The 24,891-nt window shown below is 37.7% G+C and overlaps 1 protein-coding gene across 2 annotated transcripts in view; it reads left to right on the forward strand.

Moving 5' to 3' along the window:
• The window catches only part of Arpc1 (Actin-related protein 2/3 complex, subunit 1A), a 246,348-nt gene that overhangs the window by 21,200 nt on the left and 200,257 nt on the right, over positions 1-24,891 (forward strand). For both annotated transcript variants that reach the window (XM_067147448.2, XM_067147447.2), the window contains exon 2: positions 15,982-16,061. In XM_067147448.2, coding sequence (XP_067003549.1) covers positions 15,995-16,061 — 67 coding nt within the window. In that variant the 5' untranslated portion in view covers positions 15,982-15,994. The remainder of the gene's footprint in view (positions 1-15,981; positions 16,062-24,891) is intronic.

Genomic DNA, 24,891 nt, shown 5'->3' on the forward strand with positions numbered 1-24,891 from the left:
ATTTATATCTAATTAAGTTTATCCACCAGTCAAATATCCTCTCGGATACCGGAACCCCCCGAATAGATCCTTAATCGAACCAAATTAAGTATCAGTTGCTCTGGGTAGGTTACGAAATATTATTTGAAAGCATAGTGTTTGTTAAAAGTTAACAGCAATTACCACAATCTGCAATAAAAACACACCATGTGTCGTCATCTCGTGACACCCTTAAGTTATAGATAAATCCCAATACCGAAATATGCATCACCCTAAACAGATGTTCAGAATGAACCAACAACACTTGACCTGAGAGTATCTTACATTACATCGTTCTGAAGGAAAATACTGCAAAATGCAGGGAAACATTAACTCGCTTTTCGTTTAGAAGAAATGCCAAACACTGAAGTTCAATAAAAGGGATAACTTACTCAAAAAGTCTTCTTACTATGCCAACTTTCAGGTTATGAAACAGTTATATCATTAAATTAGTTAAAGTTCAGGTCAACAGTATTAAACAAACAAAAAACCATAAAATTTTTTCAATTCTACATAACTACAACTACAAATCTGTCTTGTGAGTTGGCCGTGCGGTTAGTGGCACGCAGCTGTGAGCTTGCATCCAGGAGATAGTAGGTTCGATCCCACTGTAGGCAGCCCTGAAGATGGTTTTCCGTGGTTTCCCCATTTTCACTCCAGGCAAATGCTGAAGCTGTACCTTAATTAGGGCCATGGCCACTTCCATCCCACTCCTATCCCATCGTCGCCATAAGACCTGTCTGTGTCGGTGTGACGTAAAGGCACTAGAAAAAAAAAACTGTCTACCTACACTTGTCCCCTCAAACTATAACAACCAAATGATCGGTAGACCAGCGTCTCATCTAAGTAATGTAAATAACGTAAAATAAAATATTATAACAGCTGGCAAATCGAAACTGCATTTGTAGTGTAAATTCCTCAATACAAAAAAATTAACAGTGTGTCAACACACTGCACTATTGTAACGTACCATACACCCGAACAATAAATCTCAAAGTAAAACCAAAAAATGTAAAATATCAAATGAAGGGTCATCGAGCTTGAACACTCGCAACTAAGTAGTAGGGACCAGTCTCCATTAGCCAGGTTTCCACGTGGGACAACCCTTACATTTAAGCCACTACTGATGCAATGCTATTGTGGAAACACTTTCAAGCTAGTAAAGGTTATACCGAAATGTGACCTAAATAGTACGTGCTAATATCTTCCGTACCTGCATCCGCTACTGCAGACACTATCACCGTTCAAGTCGATTTATGAAAATGCCTAACGTATAACTTGGCTATGTACATGCAGCATCCCGAACCTATCATTGAGCCAACACTAAAGTGTCTACACACCTCTATCAGTAATCACGTACATGCGGCATCCCGAACCTATTGTTGAGCCAACGCTATGGTATCTGCACATCACTAATACTGTTGGGTGAAATCGAAAATTTAAAACAATGTCCAGATATTTCAATCTAATCCCCATTGAAATTCAAACACGTGATGTAAAATCCACTACAGAAATGAACTTGATCTGCAATATTAACCATGTCCATTTCCTACAATAAATTGTGAAATCGAAATTAAATAACTGGTTTGAATAGATCAATCTATCACTCATTAATATTAAAACACACGAAGTGAAGTTCGCTAAATAAAAGTAAACTCAGATCTCGTCTGATATTACATGACGTTAATGAAAACAATAATCACAACCACCACGATATTTGCAGCATAGCCTAGAGCAGGGATGGTGAACCTATGACACGCGTGCCAGTAGGTGGCACGTGAACACGATTTCTGTGGCACGCCTCACAACATACTAACATATTTCAATATTTTTAACATGTAATAAATGGGTCGGAAATGTAGCAAGGTAGGACTCAATTAATTCTGTGGCCGTATTGTTTACAAATTACAAGTTGTCCATTTCATGACCGTATCGATGTTTAATCAAGAAGTAAGTATAAATAACCACCTAATCGATACTTTATTAATGCCTCAGGCAAAATTGAATAAAATTAAAACTTACAGGACATGTTTCGACCACTTAGTGGTCCTCTTCAGCTGTATAAATAAAGAACTGAAAAGAAAAACATTGACAATAAGCACAAATAAAAGTTCTTTGGAGACTCCTTTGATAAAAATGGAGGTCGTCAGAATAGGTCATCTTGCCTTTCGTTCTTGTTTGGAAAAGATGTTTATTCTGCGCTGTCTAGAGGGTCTGTCTTTGAGCGCGACCTGGTGAAGCAACGATGTGATACAGTTTGACAGTTTATGGAAAGCTCTGGAGAGAAGGCAAGATGACCTATTCTGACGACCTCCATTTTTATCAAAGGAGTCTCCAAAGAACTTTTATTTGTGCTTATTGTCAATGTTTTTCTTTTCAGTTCTTTATTTATACAGCTGAAGAGGACCACTAAGTGGTCGAAACATGTCCTGTAAGTTTTAATTTTATTCAATTTTGCCTGAGGCATTAATAAAGTATCGATTAGGTGGTTATTTATACTTACTTCTTGTTTACAAATGTTATTAGGTTAACTTTCGGATGTGCAAATAGCCCTGAGGTTCACTTGTCTACACCAAAAATGAGTACCAGGCTAATTCCTGGGAGCAAAGGCGGCCGGGCGTAGAGCTAACCGCTCTACCCCTCCAAGTGCCGAGGTTGCCTTTACCTTCCACCCCTCCAAGGGCCTTCATGGCCTGTATGCATATGACTTTGATTTGTTTACTTTTTTAGGTTAAAGCAATAATATACCTTATTCTTAAAATTTTTGGTGATGTTTGCAAAATAAAGTCGTGAAACAATCAATCGAATAGGTTTATATGTAATGCTAACTAATGCCTAAATGAAGTCAGATGATGGGTTTCATGATGATTTTAAGAGGAAGTAATCGGTGGCACACGAGAGAGTAAGAGAGAGTAAAAAGGAATAAACAAGACCTTAATTGACACACTAGTCGGTAAAGGTTTGCCATCCCTAGCCTAGAGTGTGAGGTTCCTAATTACGTGCAATGTCAACACTCCAAACATGTCATTGTAAACTCTCTAGTGAAGTAAATTTCTTCAACATACACAGGGTAAACTCGCTCGTCACCTGCAATGTTTCCAATTTGCAGTGTTTTTCGCCTCTTAGATTCAGAATAAAATTCAATTTCCAGTAAGCAAGTATTATCTCGACCGTGTGTACGAATGTGTTTTGTTCATGTGGTTGGTTATAATAAAATGCACTTCACTGGTATCAAATGGAATCGTCAACTTGATTTAACTGAGTTTATTTAGTCTTCCATAAAATAATAATCATGGGAAAATATCACGCGTGCTTAAAATATGTATTACAATGCACTCACTTAGATTTGACAACCTTCACATTTTTCAGTTAACATAATTCTGGATCGCTACAGGATGTCGCTCATCTTATACAGCCTGTCTCAGAAATATTACACGTCAGCATCTACACCCTGTTACAAAAATTCCCCTCCATCAAACTACAGGGCCTTTTCTCTTCAGCATCCTGGTTAGAACTTCCCAGTCATAAAATACAGGACTTACTCTGCCTCCAACTTTCTTCCCGATTATTCTCATAAATATTTCATTCCTCATTTTTCCTGAATTTATTTTCTTTTGGAGCTTAATCAGATTTTAAGTATAAGTCATCCCATAACCAAACAACTTCATAATAATCTCAAAGTGGCTTCTGTAAATTTTCCTAAACCTCAGGAGCAAATTAGCATGATTTAATTCTATTTCTCAAATATGCATTGTCACAGAATTTAAATTTCCAAATGCCAAAAATGATCTCACTTCACTGGATTTTGATATGAAACTGTAAACCTCACTCACACAACTGGTGAATGCATTATCTCGATTTATTCCTAACGTGATTGTTATTATTTCAGTTTACCCCTAGCGTGATTATTATTATTATTATTATTATTATTATTATTATTATTATTATTATTATTATTATTATTATTATTATTATTATTATTATTATTTGAATTTATCACCCTTATCATTGCCATCTTCACTTTACTATTATTACAACTTTTACCGGCATGAACATATTTAACTGATTTTTATTGTAAAATTTAACTTCACATTTTAAGAAAATTAACAGAGTTTTATATGTCGCGGCTACAAATGACCGAAAATCGCACATAGTGTTTCCTGGTACACTTCCTGCAGACATGACACAAAACCATCATTGCAACACGTTTAATTCTACACACACCACATATACGTGGTGTCACGATTTACTAATTTAAGAGGACAAGCAATCTAACTACAAAGACAAAATACTGGAACTAGACAGGCCTGTAATTGTGCTGATTGATGTGGTGTCATTTTGGCTGCATTTAGCAAGTCAGCAACCTCCGACTTAGTGCCTCATGATAGGTGGCATTCTTCGCTTAATTACTAACTTATCAATTACACTGACTCTGCACTTCTTGATGCAACACAAATTAATTCTTCTTCTGATAAATTATAATCTGATATAATAACACTTTGAAACATACAGAAATGAAAGATACAGTGCACAAAATTATAACCTTGTGACTGCTTGGACCCAGGAAGCTACTTACGTCTAACGGCCAAGTGTTCGTTCCTGTGTATCTGTGGGAAGAGATAATGCTCGTCTTGTCTTCTCACCCGCAAACCAAATGTTCCCCTCGTGGTCACGTAACCAAAGATCGTATTAACAGACTAAATAGACAGACTGACTAATCTTCTTTCCAGAAGTTCATTAAAACCTTCGTGATCACTAATACAGGGTGTCACAATGTTCCCATTGCACAACGGTGACTTCAGCATTGCTGTTATTAAACTTAATTTGAAGTTTCCCAACACTTGACTTTCCTACCTCTCAAGCCAATGCGGCTTTCGAGATCCCAAGTCTATCACCTAGTTCTTGAATTTTTGTAAGTTCTCTTCTTGGTGTTGACTGTTGCAGGTTCACCTTCTCGGACCGATGAATGCTGAGTGCTTCTCTCTGGTCTGAGGGGTATTTTTACAAACTCTAACGCGTCCCTTTTGTTGCACAATAATCTTATCTTCTGTACCGCTAAACCAATTTTTTGAAACTCATTCTGCCTCAAACTTTCTACCTAATTATTCTCATAAATATATCATTCCTCATTTTTTCTGAATTTATTTTCTTCTGGAGCTTAATCAAATTTTAAGTACAAGTCATCCCATAACCAAACAACTTCATAATAATCTCAAAGTGGCTTCTGTAAATATTCCTAGATCTCAAGAGCAAAATAGCATGATGTGATTCTATCTCAAATACGCAGTGTCACAGAAATTAAATTTCCAAATGCCAAAAATTATCTCACTTCACTGGATTTCGATATGAAACTGTAAACCTCACTCACACAACTGGTGAATGCATTATTATCTCAATTTATTCTTAATGTGATTGTTATTATTATTTAGTTTACCCCTAGCGTGATTATTATTATTATTATTATTATTATTGTTGTTATTATTATTATTGTTATTATTGTTATTGTTGTTATTATTATTATTATTATTATTATTATTATTATTATTATTATTATTATTATTATTATTATTATTATTATTTGACTTTATCGCCCTTATAATTGTTATCTTCACGTTACCATTATTACAACTTTTACCGGCATGAACATATTTAACTGATACATGGTGTCACAATGTTCCCATTGCACTACGGTGACTTCAGCATTGCTGTTATTAAACTTAATTTGAATTTTCCCAACACTTGACTTTCCTAGTTCTGTTTTGTGGTACACTTCCTGTGGACGTGACACAAAATCATCATTGCAACATGCTTAATTCTACACACACCACATATACAACATGGTGTCACAATTTACTAACTAATTTAAGAGGACAAGCATTTAATTTTCTAACTACAAAATAGCATGATGTGATTCTATTTCTCAAATACGCAGTGTCACAGGAACAAAATAGTATGATATGATTCTGTTTCTCAAATACACGGTGTCACAGAAATTAAATTTCCAAATGTCAAAAATTCTCACTTCACTGGATTTCGATATGAAACTGTAAACCTCGCTCACACAACACATTATTATTATTATTATTATTATTATTATTATTATTATTATTATTATTATTATTATTATTATTATTATTATTATTATTATTATTTGACTTTATCACCCTTATAATTGTTATCTTATTAATTATTATCGTATTAATTGTTGTATTTTTAATATTATTTTCAGAACACATTAATACCACACAGGTTAAATTAAAATTAATACTCAATTAATATATAAGAACTCATCAAAACACATAGCCATCAGAATGCTGTTACTTGTCTTCTAACACGACCCTTTAGAAGTCCACAGCATCATCTGGTATTTCAAAACATTTAAGCAGAACTTGAACATCTTTCTTTTTTCTTTTTGCTCACCATATTTTTCTTTGGTAAAACAGAGGATTTTAGCAATGTTTCATGGTTGGATTTCATTTTCAGAACTTCAACTTCCACTAGGTATCCAAAGTAGGTACAGTATCCTGCACTGATACGAAGACTCTCTTCTGTCTCTTATTATGTGTGATAACACGTTGACTATTTACTTATTTTCATTTTTATTATTTTGTGAATAATATTTTTTTTAAAATATTTATTGATTTTTGAGCCCATTGTCGTACATTTTATAATATAGGCTACTTGGTATTGTACGATTACATAATATTTTTAGATTCTTATATGCTTAGCAGCGAGCATTGTAACATAAAACACCATAGGTTGTTTGTTGATTGATTTCTCCTGCTTCTTTCACAGGCATAATTAAATCCGTGGGTGACTTTCCCACGTATTCTGACTAGATGACCTTGCCTCATGTCGTTCTCACTCTGCCGATAGACAGGTGAACTTCTCTCTGGGTATAATTAATTATATTTCTCCCTGTGAAGTGAGCTTCATCAAATGATTCCAAAAATTCTTATTAATTTCTTCCTCTCTAATGACATTGCCGAAATCTTTCCCAATAGGGGTTATTAGCCACATTTTTATTATTAATTTCCCCGAAGTCTCTCGAACTGTTCCGTTCTTGCTCGATGCTTTGGTCACTTCCTACTATGAGTAACAAGCAAGGAACGTCAGGCTAGGTATTTGAGGAGTGTTTTTTCAAAACTTGCCATTTGCAACAAACATCTTTTTCAGGAAATATGTTTTTATTTTTTTATTTTCACTTAGAAGCATAAGCATAAACATTTCAAATTTTCCTCAATATTAGTTCCAATAGAGAAAAGCACGATATCTGAATAGAACTTGTTAAAACTTAAAGGTTGATGAGGTAAGATTAAAAGATACTTTTCTCAAGTTTAAAAAAAAAAGTCAATAAATGCATTCTGGTAAAATGGAACTTCACATTAATACTCTTTCTGAATGATATGCTTTTGTTTATGGAATTATTTACTTATTTTCATTTTTGTTATTTTGTGAATAGGCTAATATTTTTTGAATATTTATTGATTTTTGAGCTCCAGTGCCATACATTTTATAATATAGGCTACTTGGTATTGTACGATTATATAATATTATTAGATTCTAATATGCTTAGCAGCGAGCAATGACACATAAAACAAAATAAGGTAATAACGTATATTATCAGTCCTATTGTAATGAATGAACAGATAATCACACAGGTTAAATTAAAATTAATACTCAATTAATATTTAAGAACTCTTCAAAACACACAGCCATCAGAATGCTGTTGCTTGTCTTCTAACACGACCCTTTAGAAGTTCAAGCATCATCTGGTATTTCAAAAAATTTTGGCAGAACTTGAACATCCTCTTTTTTTTTTTTTTTTTTCTCACCATATTTTTCTTTGGTGAAACACAAGTATTTTAGCAATGTTTCACGGCTAGATTTCATTTTCAGAACTTCAACTTCCACTGGGTATCCAAAGTAGGTACAGTATCCTGTACTAATATCAAGACTCTCTTATGTCTCTTATTATATGTTATAACACGTTGACTATTCCTTTTAAATTGCAACCTAGTTTGTAGTACCTTCTGTGAACTCTCTTTTAGATCTTTGATTTCTCAGTTCCTGCTCAGAATTTTAAGAGTGCCATGGTTCTCTAAGATATCATAGTATTAAGTCTTGAGCCATGTAGCTGTGTCCCCGAATAGGGAAGAAATGGAGAATATTATTTAATAATGTGCTTTTTTCCAAGGAAGCAGTAAGTGTGGCCACGATGACGCTGTTTTTGTTTTGGCTGCTACAAGAGTCTGAGAATAAATGTGTTGTGGTAGGGCCATCTTTGTGCAGTTTCTTTTCTAGGTTAAAAAGATAGTCCAATAAAGCCAAAGCAACTTGGTTGCAACCTCTTGAGGATTCTGTTTCTAGCCAAGTATAGAAAAATATGTCCTCCTTTCTCTGCTCGTTTGAGTGAATCATGGTGCAGAGCTTGTATAACCACACTTGTCTAGCATAGAAAACCTCACTCACTGATTACTTCAGAATTGGTTGATTCTGTTGCATGTTGAAACATATTTTGATGACACCTGGGTTTTCTTCTTTTATTATTTGATAAAACCGCTTTGCATGAAGTTTATGCAATCTATAACTTGTGCTTACTTCATTCTTCTTCTCTAGGCATGTTTCTGTCTTTATTTTAATCAGACTAATTTTACTAGTGATCAGGTATCAGTAGGAGGAGTTTTGAATGACAGATTGAAACATAGAATATATACTTGTATTTAGACAGCTTATAGAATATATACTTGTATATGGACAGCGAGCACAGTGACAATCCAGAACTTTTCCTTTCTTCACAGAATGTCTTCCACATCTTATTGACTGAGAGATATGACTATAAATATCCTCTCTTAGACTTTCCTCTGTCATGGTGGTTCTCTCTACATGTATACTTTTTTGATGTGTTTTTTAATTTATTTATGTTATGTCCTTGTGTTCCTTGCCTGTTCTGTGACCACCTCGATTTTCCTTAGATCCCCCCCCCCCCCCAATATGATGAAACCTACTACTGGGCGAGTTGGCCGTTCAGTTAGGAGCGCGGAGCTGTGAGCTCAGAGTGGGTTCGAACCCCACTGTCGGAAGCCCTGAAGATGGTTTTCCGTGGTTTCTCATTTTCACACCAGGCAAATGCTTGGGCTGTTCCGTAATTAAGGCCACGGCTGCTTCCTTCCCATTCCTAGGCTTTTCCTGTACCATCGTCGCCATAAAAAAAAGAAAAAGAAGAAAGAAACCTACTAGCCAGATAAGAAAATCTGTCTTTTGACATGGCAGAAATTCCTTGAAAAGTTGAAGCACAGACGGGAAGTATTTCACCAGTTTTCTTCCTAATGCTGTACTTCACAGAAACAGTTTTCTTCTTCCTAGCACTTTCATTGTTCACTACTCTGCACTGAGGTGTGGAAATGTGCATATACTTCAATAGAAACTTGTCTTGATTGATCTTGTTTAAAGAAGTTACATGATGATGGATTTCGCTGATATCTTCATAGCAGAGTTCAGCAGCTTTGCATTGTTTCATCCTTTTAGTTTCTGTACTCGTGGGCAAGTCTTTTGAGTCCATGAATGCATTTAATATTATGACCGTTTTTGTTCTAGCCAGCTTTTCAGGTACTCCCTTCTTGTATCTAGACTTTCTTCCACCAACACATTCCTGAACCAGCATGTCAGTTTTAGAATCTTGAGCTTCATTATTCATAGTGTTGTAGAGTTAAATAGTTCCTCACACAGTAACTTGTTTAAAACTTCTCAAGAAGTGAGTTTCATTATGTCGACGACAATGAGGGCTAATCGTGAGAACATGTGGCATGCAGTTCCAAGAATACATCCCTTCAGAAACAGAGTCCGGTGTTCCGTTGTACCCCTAGAGTAACAGTTCCGATTATCCATGAGAATGCCACATGATTAATAGTTAACTCCATTTATCAAGTTTTGCTTTAACTTTCCGAAAGCATATATCGACTTTTGCAAAAACCTAGTGATTTCAACCACTTCAATACACGGCAAACATAGACTTATGCAAAATATTATTGCGCAGGATGGTGAGTGAGGTCACTCTGATAACATTAGCATGCATAAATCAATTTTGAAATATTTTGCATTTATAGTTTTGAATAAACGCTCCTCATTTACAAAGATGGGTGCACGTTTTCCCCTCTCACAGCTGGCCCCACATAGCAGTGCGGTGGTTCTTCTGCAGTGTAGAATTATAGGCTCAATATGTCTTACTGAGGATGGCCCTATGCTGGGTCGAAACATGTCTGTAAAGTTTCGTCTTAATTGGACGTAAATATTGTAGTATTGACTAGAAGGTTAATGAACATAATTTTGTACAATTTTGTAAGAAGTTCAACCATCAATACGGATCTAACATGAGATTTTTAGTTTGTAACATTAATGTCGTCAACCTCACATGACATTTGAGTGGTGGAATAACTGCGTCAAATCAAAAGACCTGCACCTGGCGAGCCGAACATGTCCTTGGACACTCCCGGCACTGAAAGCCATATGCCATTTCATTTCACTAATCATGTTGTCAACAGGGTCACATTTTATCTCCCATACAGTGCCTGACTGTTTGCTTTCATGCAATAGCATGTTAGGGAGAAGAATTAACATTAGAAAGGGAAAAGAAAATACTTCAAAAACCCTATTCAATTTCTTATATAGGCATTAAAGAATTGAAAATATAATGCCTATATAAAAATGGTTGAAATATGCAATTTGATTCTGTGTTTAATAAATTCAGAAATTCATAATAATTTCTAGAGATAATGAACAAGCTTGTAAATAAGACCTGGGAAAAATTTGCAGAAACATGAACTTCTGGGCCTTAGTTTTTCAGGTATTCACAACAATCCATTTTTTACTTCCAGCTAGACTATGTTTCTCATTGTCTCCTTTCAGAATTTTTTTCTATCCTCTATGACTACTACAAAACTGTCTTCAATAAAGAATATGTCTAGTCTTCAATATGGCCAACACAATTTTGTCACCAGGTATAGCCGTTTTAAATTTGGTCTGATAATATTTTATGATGTTTGGTGGCCGTGATTGCTGTGGTTAGCTGGTTCGAGTCCCATTGGTTGAAAAAAAAAAATTCACCATCAGAATGTTGGCCAGCAGGGGAGGAGAAGTATACAGTTTATTTCACTAGATTGTGTGTCAAAAGCCTGGTTTCAATTCTAGACATCTCCACAGTGTTCTTTATGGAATGAAGGCATATGATGCTGCAGTTGATGGTGATTTGTCTGTTGGACAAGGACGTTAAGCCTTGAGTAGACCCCTTCGTGCTATTGGACAGAAGTAGGCTATGTTACGGCACTGGGTTTCATCCTCTCCCTTCCTACTATCTTTTATCACGTCATACATTTCATCTCGTTTACTCCTCTCAATCAATCAATCAATCAATCGCTACTGATCTGCATTTAGGGCAGTCCCTCAGGTGGCAGATTCCCTGTCTGTTGTTTTTCTAGCCTTTTCTTAAACAATTTTAAGAAATTGGAAATTTATTGAACATCTCCTATGGTAAGTTATTCCAATCCCTAACTCCCTTTCCTATGAATGAATATTTGCCTCAATTTGTATTTTTTATTTTGTAGTTTTGTGGGGTTTCCAAACAGTGGACCTCAGGATTAAATATAGTTTATAATAGTATAAATATAATTTTTAAAAGTATACTAATATGTTTGGTAAAATAGAGCTATCTGCTTGGAGGTAAATTCCCTGTTTGTTAATCCATCCACAACAGGTTCTAGTCCTACTTGAAATATAGCCATGTCTCAGTCCGTGCATGTATAAATGAGGGAGAAAGATCAAAGTAAATTGTGTCATGAAAGTTATACACTAGACTTCCTATTCCTTATGCCATCAGTCATCTTCCATATTCACTTTGCTATGCTTAAAGTAGTTAACTTGTTATTTATGAGTAGAATTGAAATCTTTTGTATGGGTACAGGGTTCACTATTAAGTTGAAAGAAGATATATGATGATTCAACCTTTCAATATTATGAGAATAAGAAATGTAAATTTTACATTCCTACTTGATTATAATTGGTACCGATTTTGACCATTATTTTTGGTCATCATCAGCCGATCATAAATAAGTATAAAAGACAATGCACAAGTAAACAAAATGTGAAGTGTAAATAATTCCGTCAGTTGCTGTTTATGAAGCACTATAACACTTTAGCGAGAATTAATTGTTGAAATTTCAATGTTATGAAGAGGTCTGGATCAAATACGTATTTTTCAGTTGCAGTTCATGAGGCGCTGTATGATTTTAGGGATCAGCACTGCGTGTTGAAAGTTCCGCTCAAGTCGTAACACTTTAGGGAGCACTGTGTGTTGAAATTTCAATGTTATGAAGAAGTTTAGGGTCACATACATATATTTCAGTTGCAATTCATGATGCACTATATAATAGTAGACGTCAAGCTAACCAAGCGAGTTGTGGTTAGGATTGCACAGCTGTGGACTTGCGTTCAGGATATAGTGGATTTAAATCCCACTGTCGGCAGCCCTTACTTACTTTAATCTCTGTGTCCAGGAGATGCTTTAAATTCTTCCTCTCCAGAACTCTGCAGCTCTTATCTCTTGGTCTGTGGCAAGCGTAAGATCTTCCTGGGTACAGGAGTCATTCATCTCTTGACATATGAGTAGGTGTTGTAGAGTCTGGATATCTCCACAGTCACATCTTGGATCTTCCGCATAACCCCATTTCACGAGATTACAACGACACTTAGACACACCTGTTCTCATCCGGTGATATAGGCTGGAGGCTTGTTGACTGCTCCTCGTCCAGCACATGACTGCACCGCTGCTCCCTCTCCTCGTGCTTTTATAGCCGAGGACCAGGTGATATAGGACAAATGGCTTCCACTACTCAGTTCTGTAGGAGTAAAACCCTATGGCAGTTCTTGTTTCCATAGTGATATTACATTGAACTTCTGGTTTGGTATAGTGGGGTACTGTTCTCTTCATAAAGCTCTTGTTGGATCTTAGGCAAAATGTGGTCATCTTGTGGCTATACATTGAATGTCTGGGATCTGATTCAATCTTGTGTCTCTGTTTCTCAGCTGCCACCTCGCATTGAATAGCTGGAGAAGGGTAGATCTTCTGCACTGGAGTAGGTCTTAAACATTCAGTGACTCGTTGAGAGCTGTATCCGCTAGCTTGGTATGGGCAGATGCTCCTCACACTGATGATCCGCACTCTCCTGCAGCAAAGCACAGACCCAAAGCAGTTGAATGCGGAACATGAGAGTTCGCTCCTCATGTTGAGCCAGTCAGCTTCCACAGAATACTGTTCCTTAAGCTGATCTTGCATTTCGGCTCTCTACAATGTGTCTTGAAGCTCAGGGAGTGATCAAGCTTGATTCTTAAATAGCGAGGCATATCACAATTCTCAACTGTTACTCCTTTCCAGACAATATTCAGCTTTCGTTGGGTGTCTCTGTTGCGAAGATGAAATGCGCAGACTTGTGTTTTTCCTGGATTAAGCTTCAGGTGATTGTGTGTGTAATAATTATTTAATCTCTAAGGAGCACTAGTGCTGCGTCGTTCATGAACGAATTGACTCTTTTGAATGACTCATTGGAGAGAGCTGGTCACTTCACAATGGAAAAAATTAAATGTATCCCCCTAATTCAATAAAAAACATAATTCCATCATTAGATGGAGCAATAAAATTCAAACATGTTTCGACTCGTTTGAGCCATCTTCAGTGAAATAAGGGTGGGGGGTTAAAGTAATCTACATAATATAAGCTAGAAATGTGCCAAAAATATAATGAAGGAATGAATTAAAAGCAAAGGAGACATGACGGAAATAAAATCAATAACAATATACAATATTTACATCACTAGAAGGAGCAATAAATAACTCGCTGAGACAAATTCAGTGAAAAAAGGTTAATATAAAACATAATTGACTGAGCTCGATAGCTGCAGTCACTTAAGTGCGGCCATTATCCAGTATTCGGGAGATAGTGGGTTCGAACCCCACTGTCGGCAGCCCTGAAGATGGTTTTCCGTGGTTTCCCATTTTCATACCAGGCAAATGCTGGGGCTGTACCTTAATTAAGGCCACGGCCGCTTCCTTCCCAGGCCTAGCCCTTTCCTGTCCCATCGTCGCCATAAGACCTATCTGTGTCGGTGCGACGTAAGGCCAATAGCAAGAAAAACCCCATAATTGAGTCCAAAAAGTGTACTAGTCTAAGAAGAAAAGAAAACAAATGATAGGCGGAAACGAACGAGTACATTTAGTGAGGTTGCGGAGGTTGCATATTCTCGATATGCTGTGTTAGGGTCAGAACTTGGCTCTAACAAGATTTCCCTGGTCTAATTCCCACTTGATCTTGAATTAGCTGGCCATCTATGAACGATCCACATCTCTCAAGGATCAACCTTTCAAAAACCTTGTATAGGTGGCACAGTGGGGAGAGACAGGTCAGAAATTCTTTGCATCTCTAGGGCTTTGCCTGGCTTTAGCAACACAAACACATGAGCTTCCCTCCACAGCTTTGGTAATTGGAGATTCTTGACTCATCTATCCATCATATTTACCAGTCATTGAATTGTGTCTGGACCAAAGTTCTTAGTTTGTTCTTCCGGACCTTCAGAAGGATGGTATGTTCTGATTCTGCTGATGTGAATGGATGACCGAAGAAATTTTTTTCATCTGCAGTAGATTTTAGTTTCACACGCTCAGTTTTCTTGGTGGTTTTCCCATTACAGAGCAACTGGTGAGCTATTTGGTTTGGTGTAACTTTGGCAAGATCCTCTGGTGGACCTCTTAGGATCGTTGCTCAAGTTATTGATCAGGTTCCATGCTCTTCTACCGTTCTAGGCCATGTCAAGGTCTGCAGGTAAGTTCGTCCATCTTTCCTTACTTCCGTCGGCGATGCTCTTCAAGAGTTCTTCACGTGTCTGAATGGTTTTGTCTGCAAAAGGATTCTTTTTGTATTTCTTCTGGTAGTCTTTTAACATGTCCTTGGAATCAGCATAGAGACCAGCAATGAACTGGATATGACAACCTCGGGGAATATGTTTACGACAGCCCTGAAGATGGTTTTCTGTGGTTTTCCACTTTCATGCCAGAAACATGCTCAATCCTAGACTTTTCCCATCCTTGCATCACCAAAAACCTTCAATGTGTAGGTGCAACGTTAAACCAATGAAAAAAAAAATTCAAGCTGTAAAATAGAAATGACAGATACTGTACTGGTAACTTTCACATTTGTGTGAAAACAGAGTAACTTTCACTTAACTATAAAGAGCGGTAATTTCCTTTTGGCATTGTATAAACATCACCCAGTTGGCGTGGCAGTGGCATGTTGTTCTGTGGTGTAATGCCAATTCAAGGGCCTTATCGTCTTCTGTATGTGCCTCAAGAAGCTTTGGGGCATCCTCTCCATTTTCTGTAAGCTTATATTCAGGATTAAAGGCATCCCCCCCCCCCCCCCCTGTATCTTTGTACATATGTAGCATTACACGTTTATTAAGATACAGTAATCCTAACATTTCTGAATCTGAACAGACTACAGCCTCTATTAGTTTGATCGGGCGAGTTGGCCGTGTGGTTAGAGGCACGCGGCTGTGAGCTTGCATCCAGGAGATAGTGGGTTCGAATCCCACTGTCGGCAGCCCTGAAGATGGTTTTCTGTGGTTTCCCATTTTCACACCAGGCAAATGCTGAGGCTGTACCTTAATTAAGGCCACGGCCGCTTCCAACTCCTAAGCCTTTCCTATCCCATCGTCGCTGTAAGACCTATCTGTCTCGGTGCGACGTGAAGCCACTAGAAAAAAACTATTAGTTTGGATTGCCAGCATTCTACTATAGGCCTACTCATTTTTCCTCAAGAGAATGGTGTTACAGTCTGTCACTTGGACTGCTAGACATGATCGTGATTTTTTTGTGTTTGTGTAAAATAAAGCATTGCAGATGGTGGTGTTCTTGTTACAGGGAATAGTGCATCATGGCAGAAAGACATAGTTTTGGTGTTAATCCTATTACATGCCATGCCTGGAACAAGGACAGAACACGTGAGTTTTTATACTATTTATGTTTTATTTATTATCTTTGTGTCCAAGAGTATGCTTTAAGAATTTGAATGATTGATGATAACGATGACGTAGTAATGTAGGTTTTCATTACCGAAACATCTGCTGTGGAGTTAGTATAATGATACTTCACTTTGACATTGTTATATTTTAAATAGAGCAGACTAGTTATTAGAAATAGAAATGATGTTATATCTTGTCCCTTGGGTTCATAGTATTTCATAAATCTAGCCTACATAAATAAAACGAGGCTTTGACCAGAATTTAAAAAAAATATATATTTGTATGTGGGTCATATCTATTGTATGAAGCAAATGCAATTATAAATATCTGTCATAGATGTACAGTATGTATGTGCTTTATGGAAAACAGACAAACAGAATTTAATGAAAACCATTATTTAAGGTTAGAGGTGTAACGGTTCAAATCCTGTTACAAGCAGTCATCTGTATTATTATTATTATTATTATTATTATTATTATTATTATTATTATTATTATTTTATTTGTATTACATTTAACATTATGTGTATTATTATTATTTGTATTATTTTTTATCTGTATGTGATTATTATTATTATTATTATTATTATTATTATTATTATTATTATTATTATTATTATTATCGGGGCCTACTATTATTGTAACAATTATTATTGTTTGATTCAATTCTAAAATCTAATTTCGCTATGTATTAATTATCGCTTGCCTTATGGTATTGAATTTATTATGTGTATATATATGTATGCTAGCATCAGAAGAATGTAAAGTGAGAATTACTGCCTAATATCAGATATGGATATATTATTTGTGATACTACCTTTTAAAATATTGCACCACATTGTGCAATACTGCTACCATAACTTTCAAGTCATTGCTCTGTTATTGTATACATTTGATATAGATGTTGATTTCCATAGGGAATCTGAAATATTTGTTCCGAATGAGTAAATTTATAATACCATATAATACCATATAAATGGTCCGTTACTGAACATTATAAATTTTCCAGCTAACTCATTCCTGGTTGCCAGCGTTTCACCCCCGTCTGCTAGGCTGGGCTCATCAGTTGGTTCCTAGCACACCTACCAAGATGCACGGCTAGTGCATACCATTTATATGGGTATTATAAATTTACTCATTCAGAACAAATATTTCAGATCCTCTATGTAAATCAACATCTGTATCATCTGATAGCCAAGCAGGCATCAATTTTTGGTAATGAGACAATCTCATAGTGCATTGGCACTGCCGGTGGTTACATTTAGCCTACGCAGTGGCCTCCACGGTATGCACTAGCCATGCCTCTTGGTAGGTGTGCTAGGTACCGGCTGATGAGTCCAGCCTAGCACACGGGGGCAAAATGCTGGCAATCAGGAATGAGTTAGCTGGAAAATTTATAATATCCAATAACGGACCATTTATATGGGTATTGTATACATTTAGCAATGAGCTCAAATTTGGGGAGTTCCTAGAGTGCCCTGGGCAATTTCAACTTTTTATGTAACGTTTGTAGCCGGCTGGGAGTGACATCATTGTTATTTTTGGAGATTACGTAGGTGTGACAACTAATGGTTATACAGTATATAAGCTGGTCGTATCTTATATAGTCAATCAATCAATCAATCAATCAATCAATCAATCAATCAATCAGTCACTACTGATCTGCATTTAGGGCAGTCGCCCAGGTGGCAGATTCCCTATCTATTGTTTTCCTAGCCTTTTCTTAAATGATCGCAAAGAAATTGGAAAATTATTGAACATTTCCCTTGGTTAGTTATTCCAATCCCTAACTCCCCTTCCTATAAACGAATATTTGCCCCAATTTGTCCTCTTGAATTCCAACTTTATCTTCATATTGTGATCTTTCCTACTTTTAAAGACACCACTCAAACTTATTCATCTACTGATGTCCTCCCACTCCATCTCTCCTCTGACAGCTCGGAACATACCATTTAATCGAGCAGCTCGTCTCCTTTCTCCCAAATTTTCCCAGCCCAAACTTTGCAACATTTTTGTAACGCTACTCTTTTGTCGGAAATCACCGAGAACAGATCGAGCTGCTTTTCTTTGGATTTTTTCCAGTTCTTGAATCAAGTAATCCTGGTGAGGGTTCCATACACTGGAACCATCCTCTAGTTGGGGTCTTACCAGAGACTTATATGCCCTCTCCTTTACATCCTTACTACAACCCCTAAATACCCTCATAACTATGTGCAGAGATCTGTACCCTTTATTAACAGTCATATATATGTGATTACCCCAAAGAAGGTCTTTTCTTATATTAACACCTAGGTACTTACAATGATCCCCAAAAGGAACTTTCACCCTATCAATGCAGTAATTAAAACTGAGAGGACTTTTCCTATTTGTGAAACTCATAACCTGACTTTTAACCCCGTTTATCAACATACCATTGCCTGCTGTCCATCTCACAACATTTTTGAGGTCACACTGCAGTTGCTCACAATCTTGTAACTTATTTATTACTCTGTACAGAATAACATCATCTGCAAACAGCCTTATCTCTGATTCCACTTCTTTACACATATCATTGATATATATAAGAAAACATAAAGGTCCAATAATACTGCCTTAAACCCAAACTGCCTTCTGTCAAACCAGTTATTAATTTTGCAAACATGTCTAATATAATCAGAAAGAATGCTTTCCCAAAGCTTACATACAATGGATGTCAAACTGACTGGCCTGTAATTTTCAGCTTTATGTCTATCACCCTTTCCTTTATACACAGGGGCTACTATAGCAATTCTCCATTCATTTGGTATAGCTCCTTCAACCAAACAATAATCAAATAAGTATTTCAGATATGGTACTCTATCCCAACCCATTGCCTTTAGTATATCCCCAGAAATCTTATCAATTCCAGCTGCTTTTCTAGTTTTCAACTTTTGTATCTTATTGTAAATGTCATTGTTATCATAGGTCAATTTTAATACTTCTTTAGTGTTACTCACATCCCCTATCTGGACATTATTATTGTAACCAACAATCTTTACATTCTGCTGACTGAATACTTCTTCCTTTTGAAGATCCTCGCATACACACTCCCCTTGTTCCTTAATGATTCCTGGAATGTCCTTTGAACCTGTGTCTGTTTAGTCAATCATTTGGAGGGTGAGGCCACAGGTAGTCAGTCAGTTGCAGAGTTCAGTTACTTGGAAGGAGATGAATGGAGAGACTTGCCATGAAATCAATTGGAAGGAGACCAATGGGGAACGGTGATATGGATACATAATCGTCAGTGACCAAATGGATTATATGTTCGGAGTGTGTTTTTGTATATCTGTCCGTTGATTTCTTGTGTCAGTTCGATGACAGCCGAATATTGAGTCGTAATGCAGACTAACAGTTATCAGTGAATTACTTGTAAAGTTGATTGTGAAGTGTAAATATAACTTCAAGTCATACTGATCTCATTTGTGAAACTAAAACGATACATCACCAAATTAGGCTTGAGATCCCTACAGCAGACACCAACTCATAGGAATACGTCGTAATAACACTCAGTGTTCGAGGTACAGTTAAAACAGTGAGGATTAAAAATATCTTGTATAACTTTTAAGTGTCTGGTCAAGAGGATTTCAAATTTATTGCCTACAGTTTCATTCAGTTATAATGTCAGAGTTTTATTTTTGGTATTATAGCAGTAAATCTCACCGTAGAAGGTCTATCACCATCTAAAGAGGTACTATTGAGTCAACTCTGTCAAACCAATAACTGTGACGTGCTTTGTATTCAAGAAACACACAGAAGTGACCATCAACGACGTCTCAAAATTGCTGGTTTACGACTTGTGGCTGAAAGACCACATAGTCGGTACGGAAGTGCAATATTTGTTCATCCTGACATTCAGGTCTTGTCAACATCTGTAACAGATCACAATAACATTGAAATAATAACAGTTGAGCTTAGTAATTGCACTATCTCATCAGTGTATAAGCCACCAGGCTTTGATTTTTCCTTTATGCCCCCTGATAACTTTTGCAAGCAAACTATGAATTGTGTAGTCGGAAATTTCAACAGTCATAGTACAGTTTGGGGTTATGCACATGATGATTGAAATGGGGATGCTTTATTGCTGTGGGCTGATAATTTCCAACTTAATCTTATACACGACAGTAAACTTCCAACAAGTTTCAACAGTGGTCGATGGAAAAGTGGTTACAATCCAGACCTTATTTTCGGCAGTGAACATGTATCTCAGCAGTGTGCGAAGTCAGTCTGTTCTCCCCTACCCAACTCTCAACATCGCCCAATTATGTGCCAAATAACCACTGTAACACGACCGATTACAGTACCTTTTTGGAGAAGGTTTAACTTCAAAAACACTAATTGGGAAAAATTTAACAATACACTTGACAGCTTCATAAGGGAGATTCCTCCAGAACCAGAATCTTACGACACTTTTGTTGATGCAGTATCGACAGCCTCACGTTTATCAATACCCAGAGGTTGCAGAACACACTACTACCAAGGTTTAACTGCTGATGCAAAAGTCTACCTAGAGAAGTACTGTGCCCTACTGCACTATTAAGTTCCGTCCAGGCGAAGGCCGGTCTCGAACCCAGAGTACAGTAGTGAACGAACTCTCACAGACGTGAGCTGGTGCACATAGTCTTACCTGAACACTGTCCTCTTCAATCAGCCGGTAGAGCGCTCTTCTCAGGATAACATGGGTATAATGGGGCAACATAAAGATAAAACACTAGGACATGTGCCTCCTCAGGTAAGAATTCGACTAAATAAAAATTTAAAATAAAATATCTAACAGAAAACACCGCTGCATTCCAAGTTTAACAAATAGGGATTTATTACATGACATTGAATTATTTACAAATAAAAGATCATTTCAATATGAGATGGAAAAAAAACGCTGAGCCGATGACTATCATTTCACTGCCTTCACAAAAACACGTGAATCTGTAACAAGCATGTAACCATAGTGTAAGTAACGAAGTTTAGAAAGATGGATATCTGCTTAATGACACCCAAAACAATGATTCCCTTAAAAAATTTTACAAAGCCTCGCGCCGTCGAACCCCGGTGCAAACAAAAATCACTACAAAATTTACAATGACCTGACACGGTCACGAACCCTAGTCCTATGACAGGTAAGGTGTCCAAGATCCCTATGCAAACAATATCAAAGATCCAATCAACACATACAAGGGTGTCAGTATAAAATGGGCCAGTGTTAAAATCTTACGTAAAACACGTAGGACATAAAACAAATCTCTCTCTCTGCTTTCAGAACAAGAAGGTCGTTTCTTCCCCTTCTGGCATACTTGAAATACTGCAGACGACCAACACACCCGCCTGTGACGTCAAGCTCAATGACCTCCATTCTCACCCCACCCCTTGCGGCAGCCCCTAATTTACGAGCTCAAACGGGAAGACTGGCTAAAGTCTTGCCTTTCAAAGAACACATCACGTCGTCAGCTGTTAAAGCCTTCATTTAAATATACCTGGGCTATCTGCCCTTGTCTCCATACTTCAGCAATCTCGCTCATCTTACTTATGCCTCTCATGGGCTAAATCCTGGTGCTACAAAACACTAATCATTAAGCGCTCGTCACATTGCCATACTTGGCATTTCCAAAATATACTCAATAAACTCTCAATGGTTGGGCTCTCTCAGGCCGACTGCAAATCTTACTTTTGCCTCTTATGGGCTCCAATCTCTTAATACCTGGGCTCGCTCGCTCTATCAATGAATCTGGGTGAATTACTGGTCACGACTTGGTCATAATTTGGTCATAATTATACACTTCTACGTCTGCAGAAATAAATGCCTGAATGTGATCTAATAAAAGTACCTATCTGTAGACTAACCTCCTATGCCCAACTGAGTTCGATCAGACCCTTACACAAACATGTACATCAAAATAACGCAATCAAAATGAACTATAAATTCGTTAACAAGGACTCTACAAATAACATCTACCTTAAAGTACGGGGTTCGAGTTTGAGGCCTAGCTCTATATTACAAGGGAAATTCTCTTAATACCACCAATTATGCTGACTGACGGTTCCCATATTCCTATCTAAATTTAAATGACATGCTTGAAACAGAATTGGAAAGCTCTGACCTTAAAATAGAAGACATAGCGGAGCGGCCATCCCTGTGGACCACTGGATCTACCACATTCTGATAGACTGCCGGGCTTGCATCAGATACTGTTGACCACTTGGAGACATTCTTGCTGGTGTAGCGTCTTCGTACAGCTCCCTCTGTAGTCGGAAGGTGTCCTCTTCGATGTTGTGCTGGTCAGGTGCTCCCAATGTTCCTGGCTCGATACCCGTTGTTGTGTTGGCTTCAGCTCCTGGTTGTGGCTTCTTTGGAATGATGCTGTCAAACACTCGTTCTGACTTGATGCTGGGGTAACTGAAAATAAATTCATATATTACAGACTGTCCAAACTTGATGCCTGTCTTCACTGTTAGCGTGTCTCACACGTTACACTGACCAAGTCTCGTTCAGAGTTTTAACCTGGTACACAAGAGTTTCTTTACTACTCCCCGTCACTGTTCTCTCACCCTATCACACGGACAACATATAGTTTTAGAATTCCTAACCTGAGCCAATATTAATACTAGCCTTTCGTCCGTCATGCTTTGACCTCACAGAAATATGAAGCTCCTAGTTCATTAGTCTCTTATAAGCAGTACCTCATCTCCCCATAGCATAATCTCACAGGTAAAATCTTCAATTCATCTGGATATTCAAGTTGATTACTTACATCTTTGCAGAAATAGCAGTACAGGTCGTCGTTGTAGCTTGAAGACAAAGCGTTGTTCTCAGTACCAACACGCCGTATGACGATTCGTTCCTGCAGCCTCTCGGTCTACGAATGACTCTGATATGCCCTGGCGGCCTTAATTTATAATTCCGGGTGGCGTCATCAAGCCACTTGGCTGCATGCAATCTTAGCGTGCCCGGGAAATTTTTCCCGCATTAATTATCATGAGCGCAACTTAGCGAATGCATTAATTAATGCAGCCCTAATGCCTATCAAAATAAAGCAGATATAATACAGGTTGCAATTCTTGTCTCAAATCCAATGCAACTCTTCTGTACCCAAAGATATTAATTTATTTCATTCTTCCCACCTAGAATAAGTTTAGCCGGGAACTGGAACGCGTCCCCAAGCTTCATCAAGAGGCTTCGCTTGGGACATAACTTCTATTAATGGGTTCTGGAGATTTCTCATAATGAGGCTCGCGCTCACTTCACATAAGAACGCTTCTTCTGGACCCCTTTATGACATATACTGTAAGACATCGGCTTCGTGGGTGGCCTAGTATTATTCCAATATCCAATACTCAAATTAATATAATTGCACCAATGAACAGAATGGTTCATAGCCCCCCGTGAACGACAAAATAAAATTTTGTGAAGAATTTTATTTTCCCAAATTCCAAGATCAATTTCTCATTGCAATTATATCTGCTGTCAATATTCCAAACTTCAGGGCATGGGACTATCTTCAGCTACAGACATGATAGCCTCCCTATCCTTCCTAACTTGGTAATAGGCATCCAGCAGAGCTAGAAATCTCCGGTGGTTACTCTCGCAGTCTTGACACTCCGTTTCTTTGCGCTGCTCAGCTCGCTGTTTCTGGTCGCCTGGAGAAATCATATTCACTTCTCCTTCTTCTTCTTCTTCTTCTTCACCATTGGGTATCTCTGGTTGTTCTTCTTCGCTGTCATTTCCATCTTCTTCCGGAATGATCACCTCCTCTCTGGCAATATTTTCGGTCTCTTCGTCCTCAGGTTCTTCTTCCTCTTCTTCGCCTCCTTCTTCTTCTTCTTCCTGATTATCTAATTGATATTGGCCGGGTTGGAAAAAGGGCTTAAGGTTTGATGAGTTAAAGACCTTAGTCACTGTAGCGTCCAAGCTTTGGACCTTGTATGAGTTATTTTCATAACTATGAATTATTCTATACGGTCCCGTGTATAGCTCCGCGAACTTATGGTAGTATCTCTCTGTAGGGTTAGAGACAGTGGGTGTCTTAACTAACACTAACTCGCCCACTTGTAAAGGTCTCTGAAATTTTTTATTCCTAGTTCTTCGCAGCCGCTTCTCAGCCTGTGCTTTTAAGTGTTCTGCCACGTTATTAACACATATCTCTTGAGCTAGTTGAGGATCCCTAGGGCACGGAATTACATTTTCCCAAGGACGTTTAGGCAGCTCATTATTGTGAATCCATGCTGGAATCATACCGGTCGATTCGTGTCTAGTTGTGTTAATACACTCTGTAATAATGGGCACTACAGTGTTCCACTTATAATGTTCTCTAGGGCAGTATATCCTGCAATACTTGGATATCTCCCTCATGATACGTTCACTCGGGTTAGCTTGCGGATGTCTGATGCTGGATAAGACATGCCTGATCCCTAGTCTTTCTAGTTCACGCTTAAACCCTGCAGCAGTGAATTGGCTCCCATGATCACTTAAGATGCTCTCAGGCTTACCCATAATGGGTATTATCTTTCTTTTGATCTGCGATAGCGTTGAACGAGTATTCGCCTTTTGAATAGGGCATAATGTAACAAATTTACTGAAGACGTCCATACAGACAAGGATGTACTTTAAGCCCCTAGTAGCAGAGGGTAAGGGACCGAAGAAGTCTATTGCGAATAATTTACGGGGTCCCGTAGGTATCAGTGGTCGTGGCGGTTGCTTCAGAAGGTACGGATTTGGTTTCACCCTCTGACAAATGTCACAGGTACGCAGGATTTTCTGTACCATCGACCTCATTTTAGGCCACACGAAAGTTTCCTGCAGT

The sequence above is a fragment of the Anabrus simplex genome, chromosome 5 (genome assembly GCF_040414725.1).
Source record: "Anabrus simplex isolate iqAnaSimp1 chromosome 5, ASM4041472v1, whole genome shotgun sequence".
Taxonomy (NCBI): Eukaryota; Metazoa; Arthropoda; class Insecta; order Orthoptera; family Tettigoniidae; genus Anabrus; species Anabrus simplex.